The sequence below is a fragment of the Haliotis rufescens genome, unplaced genomic scaffold (assembly GCF_023055435.1).
Source record: "Haliotis rufescens isolate VD_foot unplaced genomic scaffold, xgHalRufe1.0.p SCAF_17, whole genome shotgun sequence".
NCBI classification, from domain to species: domain Eukaryota; kingdom Metazoa; phylum Mollusca; class Gastropoda; order Lepetellida; family Haliotidae; genus Haliotis; species Haliotis rufescens.
This window is the reverse complement of record NW_025963857.1, coordinates 6459090-6483728: the sequence shown is the minus strand read 5'-3', so window position 1 is coordinate 6483728 and position 24639 is coordinate 6459090. Positions and strand designations below refer to the sequence as shown.

At 38.8% G+C, this 24639-nt stretch overlaps 1 protein-coding gene across 1 annotated transcript; it reads left to right on the top strand.

Annotated features, from left to right (window-relative positions):
• The first annotated feature begins 166 nt into the window (after positions 1 to 166).
• LOC124140829 (T-box transcription factor TBX20-like) lies at positions 167 to 22103 on the top strand. The gene is made up of 8 exons (XM_046508645.2): positions 167 to 632; positions 3615 to 3783; positions 12505 to 12778; positions 15417 to 15578; positions 15969 to 16045; positions 16722 to 16828; positions 19286 to 20151; positions 21749 to 22103. The coding sequence occupies exons 1-7, from the start codon at positions 410 to 412 to the stop codon at positions 19585 to 19587; spliced, it is 1314 nt and encodes a 437-aa protein (XP_046364601.2). The 5' UTR covers positions 167 to 409; the 3' UTR covers positions 19588 to 20151; positions 21749 to 22103.
• The last annotated feature ends 2536 nt before the right edge of the window (positions 22104 to 24639 follow it).

Sequence of the window (24639 nt, the reverse complement as noted above, 5' to 3'; positions counted from 1 at the left end):
ACTAGCGGAAGCTGTTATGTGTTGAAAGAGACGGTATCGCGTCGACCAATTAAGTGATACCTTATCCGCGAGCAGAACACATAGACCCGCCTACATTATCTGAATGGCGACTTCACATTAGCCAATGACAGCGCTCGTAACATGGATCGGAGGGGATACTGTTGGCAATAGACCCACTGAGAAAGGTTGCGTGCGATAGGCGATTGTGTTTTGATGATTAGTCTGAATTCTATTTTCTTGTGGTAATTTCCACGAGGCAGGACCATTTCACTTGAGAAGTCAACAACAGAGGATAAGACTTTGTGAAATAGGCGCATGAATCAGAAATAGCACAGTGGAGTTAGACGGAACACAGTACACAAGTTAAGAATCTACTTCACCCAGGAACAGGAACTATTACGCTCGTAGGATGGACGTACAAGCTGATGATGTTGTTGACAAGTCACCTGCTGTTGTGGAGGACTCTGACATCGACGACGTCGTCACGGTGACGCCAGAATCCTCCGTCCCGTCACCAAAGACCACCAACTTCAGTATCGCTGCTATTCTAGGGGGGTCATTAACAACAAAAACTCAGCAGCCCGTCCCAGAGCCAGAAAACGATGACGACGACGACATTGAAATAACAGTTGGTAAGAATCTCTTTACATTTAATATTTCTTTCAAATAAGACATATGTCAGTTCTTTACATTTATGAACAGGGGGTGATATGAAGACCCGCTTGTGTATTCGGGATGGTATGAGAAAAAATGAAGACCGTTCAATATAATAAGAAACTATGAAACAGTTAAACATTACGTCTTTAGTTTAGTAGCTTAATGTTAGCAATGATCATGTTTTAGTAATAAGATATCACAACTATTTAAAAATACACACTCCATATGTTTTGCAATCGTGAACAAATGTCAAGAGACAATAAATCACTCTCAATAAGACCCAAAGAAATGAAAATGGTACATTTGGCATTTTAAGGTCTAATATTTTACGTAGAATAAGTGGCATCCGACACTCGACACAATAGTCAGCGCTCCCCATCACAACTGTATACACTCTGTCAATGGGCGTCGTTGGTGGGCTTTCGTGATCCTTGTTAAAAAATCCCCGTGCCTAAGATTTTGTAGGGTTTACGTAGTCAGTTAGAATACCTCCAGTTTTTCTCAGGCTCCAAGAATTCTCAAATTGTCTCTGCAATATCTCAGCGCCCATGGGTTCCAGCGTGAACGTTTGGCGTTGTTTTCTGTGAGGGAATACACACACTTTATATTCTCCCTCTGATAAGAGCTGTTTCCTGGCGCTCTCTGGGCGGTTCCAAGTCACTGTGCTGTTAACATCTATACCCTCTTATAGTTACTGTTATTGTTATATGCTACGGAATACAAAATAATCATCGGAAATGACGGTTATTCTTGACAGTGTTACGTGTAAACATAAACGTCATTGCCAGAGAATATCAGTACAGAATAAATACAAGTGTTTCAACGAAATAACACATAACGCGTTCCATAAATGGACATGTATATCCACATTTAATGCCGATTACACAGTGATCTGTTTATACTCCCGCGATATTACATGTGAACAAACATTATTGTACTAGTTAAAAGTCTTCGGAGGAGTAAGAAATGAGAATAACTGTGTTGTATTTTACGTACAATGTCATATTTATTGTACTAATTATAAACGTCATTCAATGCAACTGTCTCCATGTTGATATATAACTGCATACATATTTAAGACATAGTTATATCAATGCGGTATGTGGACATAATTTCACGCATTAAAGAAAATATGGTCTGTGAGAATGATACACGATTGGCAATAGTAATAGAAATGCGTTTTTCCGTTGTTCATTTTCACATAACATGACATAACTGATTATTTACACAATAACTATTAGCATTTTTTACAGTAGTCTATGAGAGATTCTACTGTTTTATTAACAGAAACAGCCAATAGACTCAGCATAGAGAGTTTACACTGATCACGACAGTATAATGATCGACTCGACAGCAGAACAGTGAATAATATTTTTAAATTAGTTACACGTATATATATAAATCTAATCAAGTCAGTATCATTATAATTTAAGATGTCATTCTCTTCACATTCAATACCCTTAAAAGAGCTAATGTTTAATATGATGTGTCAATATAAGAACTTGTGTTTAATATGGTGTGTATATAGCCTAGAGCTGTAAAGCCGCAAACCCAAATAACGGTATTGAGATAAATTATTCTTTTACCGTGTACATAATTTTAATAAGAATATATCATTTATGTGAGAAAATAAAATGTGATAAAATATATTAAATAGTAGTTCGTTTTCACAACATATAACTAGCTACTGAAGCATATCGCCATCATAGATCATCATTATAATTTAACATTATTATCATTCTTCTACTTATAATCTTGTAGTTGTATTCTTTAAAGGAAACACATAAAAACTCGTTTTTCAATACGCTTTCCGTCATGAAATAAACCTAAACTCAAACGATGTCTCACATATGAATTACTGTACTGTTTCAAAATTCATGTTTGAACATATAATCGCCGGTTACAATGGACAGGTTAAAATGAATGAACATGTTCCGTGAATTCACGCCATGAATGAAACACTGTATGTCAATGAACAAGTTGCAACTAACACCATGATAAGCCAGTAGATATCTCTACTTACGTCCTACAGATAACAGCGTTAAGTCACCCAGAAGTGCCACAAACCACCCACTCAGTTCAATCTTGATGGGAATTGTTCAGGGGTTAAATTGATATTTTTGATCATTACAGATTTTCTGACGTAGAAATTCGAGTATATAAACTAACATTGTATAACTCGATTACATGTAACTTCTGCGATATCTTAATTACAGCGTTTTGCGTAAATGCATGTCTCGTTATTCTGAACGCTAACACATGTTTTAAGGATGACCAGCGAAGTGTAAATATTTTTGTAAACTTCAAACGGTGATATCTTTCAGCTAATTAAGATGCAATGGGTCAATTTACCGAGGTTAAAGGTTGTTGCTAATTTGCAAACTTTATTTGCACAATAAAATATCACTTTCATTTTAACACGTCGATCGAATATTACATATTATAACATAATGAGAAGGAGAAATATAATATTTCGCTGATATTAATACAGTTGTTAGTTAAAATCATGAGAGTATCTTAAACTTCCTTGAAACCTTATTCGATATGTGTGATCGTTGTGATTATCTTAACATACTTTCCTCATCAAAATAAATATTTGAAACCTCATACCTCACTTGCATCAGTTTCTTTCAAAAACTTAAACCGATATATCGGAAACTCGTTAATTGCTTAGATAAATATCGTCATTCCCATGTCCCACACCCACCACAATGTATGCGTCGTCGGTATGAACAATAGGAGTCTGTTACGTTTAACCATCAAACCAGTTGCAAGTGTACGCTCAATTTGATCAATAACATCTCAAGATATCATTTGATTGTGTGTGTTGTTAGTTAAGATGTGATCTCATAAAATACCCTAATATGTGTATATCTTAGAGGAAAAAAATAACATTGTAATTGAGAATATTTTAGACACTTATAATTTTACGAATATTCTTTCTTCAAATGTTTCAGAATCTCTTGATGGTGAGAGAGTAGACACACCGGAAGTTAGCAAAATCGCAGACGACACACTAAAAGTGGTTGGCGAACTAGACTGTGTTGAGTGCCGACTGGAGACGAAAGAATTATGGGACAAGTTCCACGATCTTGGAACTGAAATGATTATTACGAAAACCGGCAGGTAGATACACATTTTGTAATAATTCGCACAAACTGGTATACCAATATGTTTCGATGACGCAAAGTTTAAACATCAATTCTGAATTATTTGGGTATTTCAGATGGATTTTATATTGAAGTGACTCCGTACTGAATTATTTGTAGTAGTATTCTAATATTGCATTTCATTGTCAAAGTCGTCTTAGTCGATATTGTTTTAATTTTACACGGAAAGAACTTCCACTCGTGTCGACGTCTATCAGTTGGGATGCAAAGAAATAAAAGCGACACGACCCTTTCTGCAGCAACAAGAAATGTGAAAATGTCTAGTATGGGATCACTTTACGGTTAATTTAGATCAGGAAAAGGTTTTATGTTCGTGCGACTAAATATGGTGTACTGATACTTAGATAGTTACAACTGCAGTCCGTTTTAATTCCACATTCTTGCAAATGGCATATGCGAATACGCAGTTAACGAAAACGAGTCAGACACATTCCTTGTGATGTAGGATAGTTTATCATTCCCATTCTGACAGTGCAGCAAGCATGTTGGTAGTGGTATGCCAGATTCATAATATCCATCGACTATTTTGCTGTTGAATACACCAGGAGGACTTAAGCCCAGAGAGGGACATTGTATCATTGCTACTGGAGATGTTTCAACAATACCAGAATCGATCGCCCTCTACACTACCACGTCACGGAGTGTCAAACGCAGCTCGCTTTGTCAATCGCTGTTTGAACAAAAGACGTAGCATTTAGTGACAATGGTCGTATATAGGGGGACGATAATGAGGATGGCCACGCTCGGCAAATGACCACAACAGACCCATAAACAGTCGTATGTGCTAATTTGTGATGATCTAGACTTGTAGCAACATTTTAACGCGGTCAAATTATCCCTTGTCGGTGATCATAAATTGCCCTGTTATGTCAACCCCATGATATCATTACGGAGGAGGATTTAGGCGGAGACTGAACGCAGGTGATGGAGAAACAGTTTTCCAATTACAACTGGATAATTACCGGTCAACGACTATTTGTTGGGAGCTGTCTCTGTGGTGGCGATTCACGGGAAACTCCGTCTTTGTCGTGATCAGTAATTAAACGCATGCTCACATTTCGCGAGTCAATCTTAAATAAATCAGACTATAAAAGTCCCATAAAATCTTGTGTGAATGCTAAAGGACTACCCCTATTCTCTGCCAGACGTTGAGGGCCCCCCTGCGGCGAAAATGGGAGGACCTCACTCCCTTACTTTCAATAGTTGGCTGATTGTGCAATGACAGTAAAAAGGTAGTTTATGGTCTAAATGTGTCTATTTATTGTCTCAAATAACCGTCATTGGTTAAAACGATCGTCTGGTAGAGTAAAATGCTGATTATTCAATCTATCGGATCCGACCATCGTGACATATTTTGAAGTCAATTGTTATGTACTTATCTTTACGTAAACCTTTCCGTTTGCAGTGTAATTAATGCATGCTCGCTTGTAACGTGCATTCAGCGTCACGTGGCGTTTAGGAAACAATTAACCAATTCATCATGTTGTATGATCTTGTTCATAAAGACCTGCCGCCGTCTTGGAAAAATGTTAACAATTTCAGGAGCGCATCAGTTTTACGGTGACGTAACTGTGTAGTTTTCTTATTCCCAGAAACGACATTTAAGCACATGACGCATCTGTATTTTAGCACACCGTGTGCTTAAACAGCATGTCCCGTGGATATTCGTATTCCTGCACAACGAGGCTGTTAGTAGGCGAGTGGTCGGTGTGTCTGTTCGTGGTACGGGTTCGATTCCAACAATGGTCGTGTTATGTCTGACGGATACGTAAAATTCACTTACAATGTCTATAGCCCCCCACCATTTAGACTGTACAATACACTCATATCTCTCTGTCATAATCAAGTTTTCCCTTTTATCACGATTGTCCCACGACAAATCCGTTTGTCATATCCATGTTGGGTGTTGATATTGGCTGTTGATGCAAGGTGCTGATTTAATGTAATGTTGAGGTATGTTGAGTTGTGTACCAACTAAAATGGGAAGAGAAATCAAACCGACGATACTAACACCAACGTTGTGTGTATCACTTGGCCGGGTTCCTTTTAGCAATGGAGATGTGGTATTGTACGTTATTATTGAAATCTGGAGTTAAGGATTTTCATAATTCGTATGGAAAATGTATGGGTCACTATGATAATGTTCGATTATAAATAATAGCATTCTTGCTCATTAATAATGAGTCGTATATACAATGCTGCATATATATGACACGTTAAGTGTTCATCACATACTCTCTCTCTCTCTCTCACACACACACACACACACACACACACACACACACACACACACACACACACACACGCATGCACATGCCTCTTGTAACAAAATACACCTTATTCAAAATCTGTCGTAGCCCCCTTATAAATAAACCCCCCAAAACAGTCGTAATCGTTCTGACTATTTCCAGTCTATATACGCAATGGGCGTCAGGGGTCGCCAGCAGGTGAGCGCTGTTAAGTGTGACTGGTGTCGGGTGGACATGCGTCATGTTCTCTCCTAACTTTAATTAATTATTTTTGTTTATTTTTTCACAGTTTTCGAATTGTGGCCATCGCTTAACAGAAGCTTCACCATTTTCTTCCACATCACTTCTTTACACCATGCTTGAAGCCAATAGTGAAATTGTGTATACTATTATTCAATACAATCATTCATTTGTTGCTGAGAAGTAAGATTATTGATTTTTCAAATAACAGCTAGCCTTACACTCGTATGCGGATGTAGAAATGAAACAAAATGAAACAATCTCTGTAAGTGAAAGTCATTTATAACGGTCCAACATGATCCACAGATTCCTATGTTATCATTTGTAGACATCATCCAATGTCTCTCGAATTTGTTATTGCGCTTTAGAATAAAACGCAATACACTCACATGTTGCCAAACCACGAACCGCTAAACTGGTAAGATAGAACCCTCGTTATATCAACACAAAAAATGTAGAATGATTTGCGCTGTTGTCGTTTCAAACTAATTACCCCACGATCTCTGTTGCACCAGTCCCTAGCTAACTTATGTGGCAACAAAGCTTGATAGTAGTGTAAGGGATCACGACGTAAGCTGACTCAACTTTGGAAATCATATTAACAGAACGCTTTGATTATCGAGGAAGCCTAACATGGATGCAAATTTTTTTTATTTTTTTTCTCTAACATACCTTCTTAGAACATTGTTACTTATGACACATATATCCTGATGTGGATGCAACCTTTTGTAGTTTGCTTCCACATCCATAAAGCTGATGGAGATAAATATGATAAAAATACATGTAACGCATCAATAGACAATTGGTTAAAAAGATAAACGTCATCCAGATGGCGGATGGGATCAGTGGATGAAACGCTCTGGTCTAATCTCGGTCTTATTTATAATATTCGGCCGTGGTTGTCTCTACTGTATATTATTCACGACACATTGCTCTGCGTGTACATGGGTCTTTTGTAATCTTCTAAGGAACGATGGGGGCAATAAACTATCGCAGAGAAAGTTCAAAACTTTTCAACTCCGCAGATAGGTAACGTGAGCTTTTAATTAAAGATTTCTTCAGATAAGTGTTGTAGACGACTATATAATTGGACTTGGCCAATCGGGGCGGAATAAACAATATCATTTTCATTCAAATGATCTGAGGATATCACTAAATAGGGGACACTCCCATGATAATAGATTAGTCAATTAGTTTCTTGTCTCTTTGATAAAAGTTTTTATTTCCCTCATTTCCAAGGTTTCCTTCATTCCCTCATCGGAGAAATATCACAACCACTATCATCACTGAATCCTTTAATCCAATTAAAGCATTATCTCGTTGCAAGACTCTTATACGGGGTCTCCTGTCGCCTTCATCTCGCTAGTACTTATGTTATTGGCAATTTTGTATCATGTAATTAAGCTTGGTCGCCAGAACGCGATCTCTACTCCGTTTGTCAATGTGAGGATTTAATGTCTCCCTATACGGATAATTTACGCGTTCACTACGTTAGGAGAAAATTAAGAGTTATTTTGAACTAGCCTTTATCGGGGTTAAAAAGAAGTAATTTGTCACGATGCCTTTGTTTTTTGAAATACATTCATTACTCGGTACGCGTTTGATGTATGCCTTTTGCTCGAGCAGATCGCTACGGAACATAAACCCGGTAATAGGGTTGTCGACTTAAGATAAAATGCGCTGCTGCATTTCACAAAACACTATCAGAAAATAACAGTGGTGCGTTGCGGTGACGACATCGCCTTCATCAAATTACTAACTATATTACCCCGTATGTCCTCACGGAGTTGGATGTAGTCACACACGCAAACTTCCTCTTCATCATTGAAACTGGTCGACTTTCCCCGCCTCTTTTGCCCTACGTTGGCCATCAGTTCGGGCTAGATTTAATAGGGTTGTTAGTTCGAACGATCTCAGGTTAGCGGATACTTGACTTGGGCTTAATTCCGTGGCCTCTAGAACAAAGAAGGCATAATTATATTTAGATATACATCAGTGCACGACACCCTTGTCGTCGTCTGAGCCAATGTTCGAATATTGTACGTGAGTTAAATTTCCACGAGCGGAAATTTGATGGATTAAACCACGACACGTAAAAAGAAACTCGATTCAGGAATTTTGATTTGGAGAAAAAAGAAAAGAACATAAAAAATATACCAGGAGTGTATGTTTTCTTGGTTTGATGGAGATGGATTTGAAAGAAGAACATTTTTTGTTTTTTTCTTTTGATAGTATTATTGAATGAGGTAATGCTTGCGTGCTAGGAACTATGGTTAATTAAGTTAACTTTTCTCAAATCATTTACATCGGAAAGTTTTTCGGATAGTTTGTCAGATCATTTATGAATAAGTCCCGAGTCAAATGTAGTTCTTAGTCTCTTCTGCCTCGTGATGAATCACATTTAAAGAAACCAACTGACATTCGGGCACTTGCAATTTCGTGCACTGTCGGAGCGATGGAGTTGGGTAGCCCAGTGGTTAAAGCGCTCGTCCATCGCGCCGAAGAACCGGGTTTGATTCTCGACATCCCCACAGTGAATGTGGCCCGTTTTGGCATCTCCCGCCGTGATATTACGAGAATAAAAACATAATTCTTATTTAGAGGTTGTTTCTATGCTAATTAGTCGTGTACTTCATTAAAAGCTCTTGGTTTTGCTTCTTACAATTGGTTAGGGATCATGAATATTTTTGGGGATATTTTTATGAAATTATGTGCTCAGTCTTCACTACAAAAATCTGCCCCCAATTATTCATGATCCCTAACTTTTTTTGTTCAGTATATTATGATGAAAACAAATATTTCATTTTCAAAACACTTTTAACATGACATGTTAAAATAGAAACACTGTTTACTGTGTACTTAAGAAATCTGAACTTGTACTTTAATTACACATTTCAACCAACACAACATGTGTTGACCACATTCATTACACCTTCACAGACCGCGAGGAATAATCCAGCCTATCCATACCCTAATCCAGACAGAACGAACGCTGCTTTGAAAATGTATTTTTACCAATATCAATACAAGAACAAAACGCCACAAAAGACAAATGTTTTGTAAAGGATCAGCTATAGGACTGCCCTATCTTAACACACCCGTGTTTTTTACCCCCGTGTCTTCCAACGATCCACCCCCTGTCGCACAGGACATAATTCCGCCTACGGGTAATGAATATATTTGACAAGAGGTAGCCTCACAAGTAAAACGTTTCTCTTCTAGCGTCTAATTATGTGATATAAGCGGTTCATTCTCTATTATCAAGGCAGTCTGTTGAGCCTTCCACGCCATAAGTAACTTGACACGTCTTTTGCCGAACTGAGCTGTTACACACTGGTGAAATTAACCTCCGACCGGGCAGGTATAAATTCTGCCACCATTTTCGACACGGCCATTTTATGTACCGATTCACACACAAGGTTATACTGGAGGTGACAATGAATACTTAATCATTCGCTAAAGTTTTTTTTTCTTGCTTCCTGGCTTATATTTTCTGATCTGTCTTCCGTGTTTTGTATAAGGAATAATGCTCACGCTGTGTTGATGACCATGGGAGTGACATTTGGCACTCAATAATGTTTCAAGGACGTGACGCTCCATGAAGGACTCTCATTTGGTATCAATGTTGGAAATGCATTACATGTGACACTAGCACTGAATAGAACCCGTGAAGATTCGTGTTAGAATAGGTCTTCAGCAATCCATACTTGCCGTAAAAGGCGACTGTGCCTGTCGTAAGAGGCGACTAACGGGATCGGGTGCTCAGGCTCGCTGACTTGGCTGATGCATGTCATCGTATCCCAATTGCGTAGATCGATGCTCGTGATGTCAATCAATGGATTGTCTAGTCCAGACTCGATTATTTACAGACCGCTGGAAACAAACAAAGCACTAAATGGTGTCTTCTTGAAGGTACTGCGTCTACCTGCATTCGTGTGATAGCGATACAAGGAAGTTTCATATTGATATGTTGATTGCATGCTCCCTTTGCTTATAAAGTATGCCAGAACGTAAATCGCACTCATCATTGATTTTCTGTGGTCCATTCATATAATGTCTACCACTCTTTTGCCTTTGACGCCCAATGGTCAATCTGTTTGGCCAGATCATTCTGATGATCAGGTGCTGACGTCTTATAGTTATTCTGGAATGAGTCATCTCTGACAATACTTCAGTATGTTTGCCTTTGCCCTTTACTTGAATGAGTGAGTGGGTGAGTATAGATTTTCGCCACTTTTAGCAATACAGCAATATCACGACGGTGGACACCAGAAATGGGCTTCGGACATTGTACCCATGTGGGTAGTCGAACCCAGTGTCCACTAGGCTACCCCCACCCACCACCCCACTTTTTACTTGAAACGGGACATGTGGATATAGAATCTAAATCGTTCGAAGGTTTCGTGTTCTCGGTTTATGAACCATTGCCTACAACTCATTTTAGGATAACTGCTATCGTGGTGTTATCACGATTGGACAACGACACCATTTTATTAGTTCATGCCAATATCTCCCACCATCTCATTAGCCTATTTCTCATTAACTGAACCGCAGAACAATGAATCTATGCTTCACACAGTAAGCGACAGTATCGACCCTACGACCAAATTGAGTGGGGGTTTGTGTTCGAGCAGCTAACCCAGGTACATCTCACTTAACACGCTCGCATGTAGCTCCGTTGCCGGAGACACGCCTCAATGACGACAGGTGCCACGCTGAAAACACACCTTGCAAATTGTAAATCGATTCAGGGAGACAACACCGGCCCTTTCTTGAAAACCAACACGTGCGCTCACTGAAAAAGGAGATTTAGAAAATTGTCCCGATTAAACCTTGACCGTAGTATAAGGTTACCGTGGAGGTAATCACGAGTGTTTTTCTACGCCAGGGTGGTATGTGTACGTAACGGGGCTCTCAACAATACTGACTTCAGGTTTAAAACTGCCATTGTTCGCGAGGCTTCACAACAAGAGTTTAGTCAGCCGACCAGTGCTGACTTTCATTTTGTGTTTGACAGATAAGTTGTGAAAGATCGACAAGGGAAGATATACCTTGTTTGACACTGTCTTTTCATCTCAATGAGAAAACCTAAACGTCTTCATGGACTTTCCCACTGAGGTAATGATAACAATCGCATCGCATGCTCCTATGGTGGCAATTCTATACATGCGGGGCTAGTTCGGTAATCCTGTCCACCTTTTCTCTTTTCATAAAGACAGGAAATCGTCATCAATTATGCTACAGGACGTGATACCCAACACAGTCATCGGTATCATAATTTTACTGATAAACAACTCTGATTTGTCGCTCTGAAAGGAAAAAGTGTCATGTTTGTTTCACGGTGGTATGTGTTACAATCTGTCAGCTCCAAACTGTTGTAAGTGTTGAGGTCACGGTTGGTGTCTTACAAGTATATGTTCCTGGTATGTTCCTGGGGAACTTGGGTGTTCAGGTATATTCATTATGTCACCATGATACACGTATCATGCATATATGCATGTGAAGCAGGCAAACTGCTGATCATTGCGTCGCTGTACTAGGGTCTCAAGTGAATTTATATTGGTTATAATCTGTTTCATCAAGACTAATTATTCTCTGGCGTTGACATATATAAATTAATATTTATATAAACTATATTCTGTTTTGGGCAGGGTGGGTTGTGTCTGTGGAGACCACGTAACGCAGAACGGACTTTGACATTAATGAACTTTTATCATTCCGTTTAAAAGTTGCTTGATCAAGGTTACAACATTCAAGGTGCCAGCAAAGATGTCAAAGGGTGTTGTAGTAGACATGTGAAGGATATTTCCAAATTTGACGCATGGACAAAAATGATGTCCGATGCAATTCCCTATTTTGACTTGTACGAATGTTCCCGTGGTTTTTCAGGTGAACATTGGGTTGCCTTTGCATGTGTTTGTGACGGGTGCCACCGGTGGGGCAGTATACGCTTACTTTTTCGGGAACAGCTGGTATCACTATTTGATAGTGATTCATAAACACATGATCATGATGTAGTCGGAATCGTATAATGGTCTCTGCTTTTTGGCAGAGATTTATTATGAATCTCATGGTCATGCCTCTGGCTGCTCTACTGGAAAACACTACATCATCTTGACCACTGACATCACTATCTCAACGTCCATTACCAGAAACATATGTGTAACAATATCCTACTTGTTTTGCAGACGCATGTTCCCGACTTTGCGTGTGTCCTTCACTGGCCTTGAACCCGACCAACGTTACATCGTCGTCATGGACGTGGTTCCCGTGGACAACAAGCGCTACCGGTACGCATACCACAGGTCCTCCTGGCTGGTGGCAGGGAAAGCCGACCCCCCTTTGCCCGCTCGGTTCAATGTCCACCCAGACTCGCCCTTTACAGGAGAGCAGCTGATGAAGCAGACCGTGTCCTTCGAGAAACTGAAACTGACCAATAATATTCTGGACAAGAGTGGCCATGTGAGTATATGCATAACTGTGATTGTACACTTTAAACATGTAATTTCATTTTAAATCCAGGCATATCTCGACATAAGCGCAATGAACTTTATCACTCTTTTAAACTATTTTGATGTTGGCATTTGCATAAGATATATGTATGGGTTATATGTGAATGGACGAAGCGCTGAAGTAATTCATCAATACATGTGTATTAACTGGGGTATGTAGACTGCCGGGTAAAGGAAAGTATACACCCATGTTTGATGGTGCTAATGAACAAACAAGAACTGGGTATTCGATCGTGATGTGATTGATAGATGATCATAGTTGGGTTTTGGACGTAAAGTTTGCAGTGTTTTTGAGGCATTTGTCATTCTAGTAACGTTTTGATGTCGTTTGTTTTTGGTCGAATCCAATTTTCAAGTGTATACTTTCTTTTACTTCTTAAGCTATCACTAGAAGTATGCTATCTATTAATATTAAGTCAACACAAACAATACCACCGTGAATTAATTCGGATATACTGAAGTGGTTTAAGAAACCAGACAGTTTCAACAGAATTGGCAAACAATGCTTGATTCATATACTTTGATATGACATGGAAATGTCCACCACCCACCCTGCCAAAGCCACCCCACCATTCATTTCACTCACAAAAGTTAGAACGGCCATGACCCCTTGCTGCACCTATTGACAAGAATACGAATTATATCTCTATAAAGACTGCACAACCCTGAAAAGTGTTATTTCTAAGTCATGAAACCTGCTCAAATCTTTATTGACTACAGAATAATTATCCACTTCCGAAGTAATAATATTTAAGGTGTGCGGTATGTAATCAAAATCATACATTCTGAAATAACATATCCATCAAATACGACTTTATAACAGGATAGCGTACATGAAAAACTGAAGATTTAGTTCAAACCACTGCATATTCATTGACGTTTACCATGGCGAACTTAATGACTCATGAGGTCAATGCAATTTTTTAAAATGGAATCTTTAAGCTCAATTATAAAAAAAATAATTGGAATTTCAATTCAAAGTACTATGAGGGATACCCTTGCTATTTCAAAACCCGTTTAAAACTAATATTTTTTCAATATATATGCAGCTGTTTAATCCCCGGTGCCAGAATGACAATCAAAATCACTTCTGTGGTAAAATGGAATGTTACTTATCCCGTCCATAAAGTTACTTTAAACAACGGAACCTCTTTAATCCGAATATTGTAGCCCAACGGTGAAACCCATATATCCGAACCTCGCTGAAACACAACGAAGCCTCGTTTACCCGAATCTCGTATAAAATGAATGGAAGTTCGTTTATCCGAAACTATTACTAGCGACACACCATATATCTGCGAAGAACTGAGTATCATATATTATTCAATATATTGTTCCGAAAACCCATAAATTAGGACACTTAGGTGAGAAACCACCTGTCCGTATAAAAGAGGTTTCCTTTATAAAAAAGAGTCAGCATGGCATCCTGGGTAGGCTACTAAATAACCCGGATGTCACGTTGACACTTGTCGAGTGAAATCTTTTATCAGATAAACGAAATACATGGCATTCCTGAAGGACAAGTTAAGTACCCTGGTTTGAGGAAGATGGCGATGGGTTAAAGAGGCTGGTGTTTAGGCCAAAAGTGATGGAGTCGACGTAGTTGTACGTTGTTAGACGGAGTCCTATCTACCGCAGCATGTGTCAGCGGTAATGTAGGGGCTTTGTATGCAGCACAAACACTCCACAACAACTGTTTATTTACCGCGTATCTGATTTCATGAATTTATGTTAGGTCGCGCTATTGCTGCTTGGGGATGCATAGATCACTCCCCTGCTCCACGGAAAGGGGGGCTGATAACCCGTATGTTCAAATGACATGGTGTCGACACACTCGTTTCCCCTCTTCAAGAAGAAAAATAAACATGTCAGTCGTTTTTTGGATGGTTTAAAACCTTATGTCAAACGCTAAGTTGACACTTATCGGCGTGAGATGTGGGAGTTGAAATGTTGATTTCAAATGGGAGTGACTTTAGATTGCAAGCCGTGGGGAATTAACAAGTCGGCAGTTTTATTACATTTTTGGACGATTTCGTCTTTGGGAAAATGGAAGTTGATGACAAGGTCGTTTACAAAATATGGCTTAGTGACTGATAAGGACCATATGTACATGACAGACACGTTAATCGAGGTATTCGTTTCCTTAATGTATGTCTGTAAATACCATTCAAAGCTTCGCTATGTAACGTTGGCCTGTAATAAATGAGGTATGAAATCAAGTAGGAATCGACAAACGTTTCGAGCTGTTAAACATGACTTAAATATTGATGTCAACTTTTAAAAACATGTTTCAGTCAGTTCAGGAAATAACTGAAGTTTGAACTCACAGATAAATGATATCGATTGCCCTTAGCGTTGGTTTCGTCACAGTCGAGTATTCACCATATCCGTAATGTTGATATGCGGAGTTGTATATAAATCCATGCGCTAGAAATACATGTGTGAGTGAGTGAGATGGGCTTTATGCCGCTTTCAACAATATTTCAGTTAATCACTGTTGGTTGGCACAATGTGTGTAAGGTCTCTCCATCAACTGTCGTCCATCCGTTTCCCTCCTTCTTTCCTTCACCAGAATGTCTGTATTGCAGGTGATCCTCAACTCCATGCACAAGTACCAGCCCCGGATCCACCTACTGAAGAAGACGGATGACACTCAGCTCCCTCTCTCTAACCTTGACATGGAGAAGGTCAAATCCTTCATTTTCAAGGAAACCGTCTTCATTGGCGTCACAGCGTACCAGAATCAGCTGGTAGGTTTATTTTTTGTCTTCAAAAAATAAATTTTGGAACTAGTATTGAACAGCGTTAGATACAGACAAGTTATAAACTGCGTTAGTCAGACATACATGTTAAGGATTATTAGATATTGAGCTATAGTTCGGTCCAATATACTATTCCAACAAAGACTATGAAACGATTGCTTCACGTATTCATGGTGTAAGCCCTGTTCATATTCGATGTGCATTGTGTAATTATATTTTCTAAAATAATAAAATTGAACTTAATTCAATAGTTCTGTTAAGCACGTTAGCATGTGAGTTTTATGAATTTCTTCATCCAGTGGTATGACTTAATTTACAATGTATACATGTATCATTGTGACACGTTTCCCTCTAACGTGGCCGTGTTCTCCTTTTCAGATAACAAAGTTAAAGATTGATAGTAATCCCTTCGCTAAAGGATTCCGTGACTCTACACGACTCACAGATTTTGACAGGTAATTCAATCTTCTGCCTGAATTTACTAATAATATCACGTATAGGATCCAGATACAGTTATTGGCTGATTGCGCAAAAGCTTTAATGATTACTTAAATGTCAAACTTCCTGTACGGTGGTTGTCATCAAAAACGTAAGAAGACTTTTGAAATATGGCATCACGAACATGAATAATCTTAAATACACATTGTCCTGTTGAACCTATTTGAATTTGTTGTAATTTTAAATATATATTATCGATTCATTATTCACCTTAGGTTTTGAAAACACTCTTGCGTCATCACAGATTTTCAGTTAACCATTCATTTTCATAGCTATTTTGCCCTTTACGTCAAATGGAATCTGTTGCAGTGGATAATCGAGATTCTCTGGCGTTAAATGCTTCTTGTTATGGAGTTGGAAATCATGATATATTGTTTGCCGTCGCACCTATCGCGATAATCAGACGTAAATTGAAACAATGGATAGTAATTGCTGCACTGGGGCGGTCGGGTAGCCTAGTGGTTAAAGCGTTCGCTCGTAACGCCGAAGACCCGGGTTCGATTCCCGACATGGGTACAATGTGTGAAGCCCATTTCTGGTGTCCCCCGCCGTGATATTGCTTGAATATTGCTAAAAGCGGCGTAAAACCATACTCACCCACACACTCACTAATTGCTGCACTGTTTTCCGCAGGGAAACAATGGAACACCTTCTGCAGAACCACTCGTATGCGCGATCCCCACTCAAGGCCTTCACACCTGGCGAGATGCTGGAGGAACACTACAAACAGGGAGGCCAAGGTAAATCCTTTATTCATATGGACATACAATGCCATACATTTCTATGTACAGGAGCGTGGGCAAAAGCCTTGGTCCCTAAGAGATTTTAAATGTTAAAGTGGGACATTTCGTTATACATAGTTGCGTCCCATACCCGTACCAGGATCCTAAGAGGGTGGGTCTCAATCAAACATTCGCCTTGATTATGGTTCTTGATTTATCATCACCATACCTATTCATTGCGTTTCACCAGAGTATAACAATCTAAAACATGCGTCACTTTGGTCTCTCCACCACATAAGATGACTCTAACCCACTCTGGTTAAGTTGCCGTTGCGTTCTGTAAGCAAACGTGAGGTGGAATTCGATCATTTGCATATTTTGTAGTTCAACAATAATTTCACGGGTGAGATTTGGTAAATGGTTTAAGAGTGAAGCAGTTAGTGTTTGCTCGAATGTTAAACATACAGGTTCGATTCCCAGTTGATATACAGTGTGTCCCATTTTGGTCTTCCCTACCAGAATAAGCGTGGTAAAACTGGGGCGATGCTTGTCAGTTATTTGGTATTCGACAGAAGTAAAGTGTAAAGAAGACCCAAATAGCTGGAATTGTGTTGACGGTAATCATCAGTGTTGTCCCTCAAAACTGCTAATTGCACATCCTGTCAAACCCGCCATCCACAACGGATGTTTTATTATTAATGATAGAGACAAACGTCATCAAAACCCAGGACTTTCGTTAACACCCCCGACCCTGTCACTTTAAAAACAGAAATCGTGAAAAGGAAATAATCCTTTCAATTTCAATTACACATGTTTCACCGCACCTGACATTTGAAAATACAAAAAAATACAAAAATAATTTTGCAATCAACGTGTCGATTAATTTAAGCCTTCTTCTTCTGTAATAGAAACACTCTCGGAAATTGCTTCCGGTTTGAGTAACTTCCAAGATATGAAAGATGATGACTATATAAAAACGAAAAGACATGCGGCGATTAAGCCATGTTGACGTTTGGATAGCAAGAAATGAAACACAGGAGGTTACATAATATCAAAAGAATTCATCTTGAAGTCTTTATTTGAATGGTGAAATACAGAGAATGGGAAAAACGACCGCATCAATTGGAGACTTCTCTTCGGTTCAGACACTGGCAGGCGGTACATGACGTTTTCCGTAAGAAAAACCAGAGGGGGGGGTTCACTTCTTTGTAGGATGACAAATTAGAGAAGTAGAAGTGTCAGAATGTGTTGAAAAAACACACAGTTGGATATCTCTAATGTATGAATGTTGTTGATAGGTTCATGGCCCGTTCTTTATCGGTTATATTGCTACAACTACCGTACATACGCTAATGTTGTAGCCTAGTTACGACAGCCATTTACGGCACATAGTGGCGTTCGTCTAAGTGACGTCCGAGTCACGATTCTCCCAACTTCCATACCGTAATATGTACTTCCGATAGGTCGTAGTGCGGGTCCCTTGGAGCCCAGAACAATGCCTAATTTCAGGAGGGGAGGCAATCTAAACTTGCCGAATCATTCTCAACTTGAGATGGACTCCCATATTAATATATTCTCTGGAAAACAGACTAAGAGTACCTTTTAGAGAAGCCGTATAAACGACCGTGATAATTCATTTAGAATATCATTGAAACATTCATATATTTTACTCCAGTAAGTATTTGATCATAGATTACATCTGGTGGTGAGTGGTCCCCATGACATGAGCCGATTATCCATTTATCACATGACATGTCTGGAAACTCCATATTAATAATTTATTAAACCTATAATCCTGATATGACATAAACAAAATCCATATTTGACATCGACATATGGACTGGTTAAACATATGTACTCAAGACTTGACAGTCAAGTCCACTTGTAAATCACTGTTCTCTTCAAAACTGTCAAAAAAATTGTCAATGCAAGAGAATAACCAGTCTAGATTTTCTACCTAAACAGATTCCACTTGACGTAAAGGGCAAATAGCTGTAGAAATTATATGAATGGACCACTGAAAATCAGTGATGAGACCAGGTGTTCGCAAAAAGGGGTAACTCATCTCCAAGGGCAACAATAGAGTTCCGGTGACTGGTGGACTGAAATGAGTTGTGTTTGTTTGTTGTTTAACGCCGCACTCAGCAATATTCCAGCTATTTGACGGAGGTCTGTAAATAATCGAGTCTGGACCAGACAATCCAGTTCTTGGCATCATGAGCATCGACCCACATAGTTGGGATACGATGACATGCATCAACCAAGACATGACCGCCCCTTACACCAAGCATAGTCGCCTTTTACGACAAATGGGTTGCTGAAGACCCATTCTAACACGGATCTTCACGGGTGTGAGAAGAGTTGACTCGGTTGTAATCATGGTAGGGGACACCAAGAATGGGCACCAACACTGATGACAAGAGATCCATTATTATTACTGCATGTGAACTAACTGGATTTTTATCCTCATTTCAGAACCACCCGGAATGCCTGTCAATATGATGTCACCATGGCGGTTTTCTATGTCAGCACTTAGTGCCTATCACGCTTCAGCCAATGAAAAATCTCCGTGTAATCTCTATGGCAACATGTTCAATCATCCATATTTAAATCTACGTAGTGATATCCAATCAGCAGCGGCCCTCAACGAGATGTTGATACGTAGCGCCCTATACAAGAAGAGCCTCCAATCAACGTCAATTGCTAGTCTATATGGCCACGCCCATCGGTTCCACCCGTATCTACAGTCCGAGAAGCATGGCAAGGACGAGTCGTGATGGGAGAGGCCAGATGGAGCCAAATGTCGATGTGGGAGGTGCAATGTTAACATTTTATGACAATGAGAGATGTGCAATGTGTTTGGACCGACTGTGATTAAGAGATGATTTTTGTTGACTTTATCCTAATGATGGGACGAACAGGTTGTTGGAAAGGCGCCGATTCTTCCGGAAAGAGATTAAGCGAACTGTTACAGTGAATAAGTTCTTGCAGATATTAAATCTAGTCTTCAGATTTAGATTCTGCAAATATGACATTCCCATAGTCGTAAAACCCTTTCGATACTAGACTCGGAGTCCACAATACTGGCTGTGAAGTATGAACGTTGTGCTCTGAGTAGTTGCGAAGTCATCCTAGAAGCTGAGAAGGAGGAGGCGTCATTTGGGTGCCCATGAAGCTTATCCTTCACCTTCACCTGTCTCTCCAAGCACTATGTGTCAGTCTTGTCCAGTGACGTCATTGCCCTATGTGTTACCATGGTGACCAGTGCCTTAGGCGCCGGCGCTCTGATCTCACATTGCCTTGTCCATCACCACCACCATCAGCACCACACCCTGTTCCAGGTGAGTTTACGTGCTGCAATATGTCTTAACATGTAAAAGATCCTCAAGGTACAATATGTCTTAATATGTAAAGGTTCCTCAAGGTGCAATATGTCTTAATATGTAAAGGTTCCTCAAGGTGCAATATGTCTTAACATGTAAAAGATCCTCAAGGTACAATATGTCTTAATATGTAAAGGTTCCTCAAGGAGCAATATGTCTTAATATGTAAAAGTTCCTCAAAGTGCAATATGTCTTAATATGCAAAGGTTCCTTAAGGTGCAATATGTATTAATATGTAAAGGTTCCTCAAAGTGCAATATGTCTTAATATATAAAGGATCCTCAAGGTACAATTTGTTTTAATATGTAAGGTTCCTGAAGGTGCAATATGTCTTAATATGTAAAAGTTCCCCAAGGTGCAATATGTCTTGATATGTAAAAGTTCCTCAAAGTGCAATATGTCTTAATATGCAAAGGTTCCTCAAGGTGCAATATGTCTAAATATGTAAAGGTTCCTCAAAGTGCAATATATTGTTACATATAAAGGTTCCTAAAGGTGCAATATGTCTTAACATATAAAGGTTCCTCAAGGTGCAATATGTCTTAACATATAAAGGTTCCTCAAGGTGCAATATGTCTTAATATGTAAAGGTTCCCTAAGGCGCAATATGTCTTAATATGTAAAGGTTCCTCAAGGAGCAATATGTCTTAATATGTAAAGGTTCCTCAAGGTGCAATATGTCTTAATATGTAAAGGTTCCTCAAGGTGCAATATGTCTTAATATGTAAAGGTTCCTCAAGGTGCAATATGTTTTAATATGTAAAGGTTCCTCAAGGTGCAATATGTCTCAATATGTAAACGTTCCTCAAAGTGCAATATGTCTTAATATGTAAAGGTTCCTCAAGGTGCAATATGTCTTAATATGTAAAGGTTCCTCAAGGTGAAATATGTTTTAATATGTAAAGGTTCCTCAAGGTGCAATATGTCTCAATATGTAAACGTTCCTCAAAGTGCAATATGTCTTAATATGTGAAGGATCCTCAAGGGGAAATATGTCTTAATATGTAACGGTTCCTCAAGGAGCTCATCTTGACATTGATATTTGAAATTATTTGAGGTAACAGACAGGGCTTGGTCTCATGTTCATGATGATGAATATTTTTAGTTTTAGATTTTCAGTTTTATGATTTGGAACACACCATTTGTTCCAATTCGCGATGATAATAAATCAAAAAACATTTTTAAAGATTACAGCGTTACAGATACAAATATAAAACAAAACACCAGGGTTAGAGAATAACCTGTCTCGGTTATCCGCCGAAACAGATTTAATTGGGCCTAAAAGGCAAAATAGCGGTGAAAATTATTTGAGATTCTGCTGCTTTACAGAAAAATATTTAAGAAACAATATCAATTGTACCTGGTGGAAAAAATAGTTGGATGTGTTTACAAATTACGATACAATATCGGATCAACCCGTCCTTATCATCATTTTTATTTTGATCTGATGCTCATTATGAACATTTTGACAAATATAACGTGTCCTTAGTACTGTTCAATGACTCCTGGGATTATATTCTGACCTGCGAACTCAACTCTGACAATTTGTTTTCAGACAGAACCATCCAATTCATGGGCAGAGAAGCGCATTCTGCCAACGAAGTCCAGATGAGACGCTAAGCTCCTCCCACCCCCTTCGTTCACCTGCAAGGCTCATCGAAATATGTCTCTAGGTGTCGCAACATGTACACGTGGACCGAGGAGTTCTGTGATGACAGCCGTGGGTTTCTACCACGCATATTTCAAGTGCACTGACAGAGGAAATCCGCGAGATTTAAAACTTTATGAAGTCTATTAAACTATTGTACATACGCGTATATTGTGTAAAGGATTTTATTGAAACTCTATGTTCTGTTGTTGCTTAATTATGAACATTCCGCTTTTGTTTTAATTAAAAATGTCAGTCTCTCTTTCAGTATTTTGTTTGCTCTATAAGGACTTCACAGATAGAGTAGTGGAGATAAACATGAATAACATGGATGAGTGAGTGGAAACAGGGCCCAGGGTCATCTTGACATTGACCAAACCGATATACTGAACGAACCACTGGGCCACATTGGGAATGAGAAAATGTGTTTACATGTAAATGTCAAGATAACCTAAAGTTGATTTCAAACCATTCCTCTGTATTTCAATCAAACATGAAAACCAGGATGAAACTGAGCGTATACGAATTGCATCTTGAATTACTTAAACTGCCCTTGATCTTGTGAACATCACGGACAACGATTTTAGGATCAAAAACTTCCTCCAGAACATGACTTTCAAATGAATTTAAGAAACTCACATAATTTACAATGAATATCATTGTAAAGAGGGTGTTAAAGGATGATTCAACCATTGTGAACCTTTATCTAGGAACAATGTCGAGAACATATGTAGGAACACTATCGAGAACATATGTAGGGACAATATCGAGAATATGTGTAGGGACAATATCAAGAACATATGTGGGAGCATTATCGAGAACATATGTGGGGACAATATCGAGAATATGTGTAGGGACAATATCGAGAATATGGGTAGGGACAATATCGAGAACATATGTGAGGACAATATCGAGAATATGGGTAGGGACAATATCGAGAACATATGTGGGGACACTATCGAGAACATATGTAGGAACACTATCGAGAACATATGTAGGAACATTATCGAGAACATATGTAGGAACATTATCGAGAACATATGTAGGAACATTATCGAGAACATATGTAGGAACAATATCGAGAACATATGTAGGAACATTATCGAGAACATATGTAGGAACAATATCGAGAATATGTGTAGGAACAATATCGAGAATATGTGTAGGGACAATATCAAGAACATATGTGGGAGCATTATCGAGAACATATGTGGGGACAATATCGAGAACATTTGTAGGAACACTATCGAGAACATATTTAGGAACAATATCGAGAACATATGTAGGAACAATCTTTGAAACACATGTTTCAGGACACTTGACAACATTCCAGATGAAATGACACAGCAATAATCATCATTACTTACGCATGTGATAGCAACACTTTGTTACCTAGAGCATTAGCATGACACGGAGTCGATTACGATTCATGTGAAATAATATATATTGCATATGGTGATGGACAATAGCTCATTAAGACACGCACACTGTCTAGTCCAATAGGTTGCGCCATCGTGAAGCATTCAGCTCCCATGACACCTTCTTGTATGACAAGCATCGTATAGGATAACACATACAGCATGTTGTGTTACAACGATGTATTATGTTATCAAGACCACACAAAAACCACACATTAAACTTTATATTGAACATGATCTCCAGCAGGTGGAATGAGCTGGATTCGAATACGCGACAAACAGATCATATTATCAACAGCGTTGTGTTGATAGCGTTACGAAACACTGACAAAATGACATGTATAGACAGTGACGGATAACTGATTCACATTCCACGTGAGCCATTTTGTCCTTATTATACATGTTTGAATCATGCATCATTGCAATGTTATTAATATGTTAAATGATAGTTTGATTTCGACAAAATGGACATGTTTACATGTAAGAAAGAAATAGTAATGTTACAATTATAAAAGTAATATGTGCCACAGATGTTTGCGGAATGTTATTAACCTTAAGGAGTGCATTTGTAATACAACTACGCCCGTTTCATTCTTTAGAGCATTTGATCACACGTTTTATATACACGTTTCTTACTGCAGTTTCAGATCTAATTTTTTTGTACATACTACAAATGTTATGAAAACAACGGAGAAAGTGAACAAAGTCTAATTCAAACTGTGTCTTGGGCCCTTGTTATTTCGTTATTTAAAAAACAATTCAAGGAAAACGTCAATAGACGTCATTTCCTCAAAGGGTAATGGTCTAGTTTAAATTTAATTAATATCAGAAACAAAATACAAAATATTTGGATCACCAAAATAACACATACACTGTCCAAATGTTCACGTTCATGTTTTGAAGGATTTTCTCCATGAATGATTTTCTTCAAGACAAGATGAAGACGCGGTTTCAAAATTTAACCCTGCAGCTCCTGCCAAGACGACAAGGCCCCTGGAGACGACATTCTGCCATTGGCGTGCTGATTTGTCACATCACAACACCTTATGCCATTACAATTAGGTAGCTGTGACAAAAACACGGGCTGACGACTCGAAATATCGTTTTTGACATGTTGTTACATCATTTAGCTGTGATGTCGACATCAACTTGACGATTTAATCTGATTATACTTGGCATAACGACAAAATTTCTATGCTAACTGCTAGTGCTGTTCCTGCATACAGCGGGTTGAGTGGGTCTCTACACTCACAGGAAGGTCGTCAGACCAGCTCTAGCAATCTAACACAATTATTTATGCATATCAGGTTTGGTAATTATGAATCATAGAAATAAAAAAAAAAGAGAAGCATGATTGCAGGGTGGGCGTGTTGACGTCAT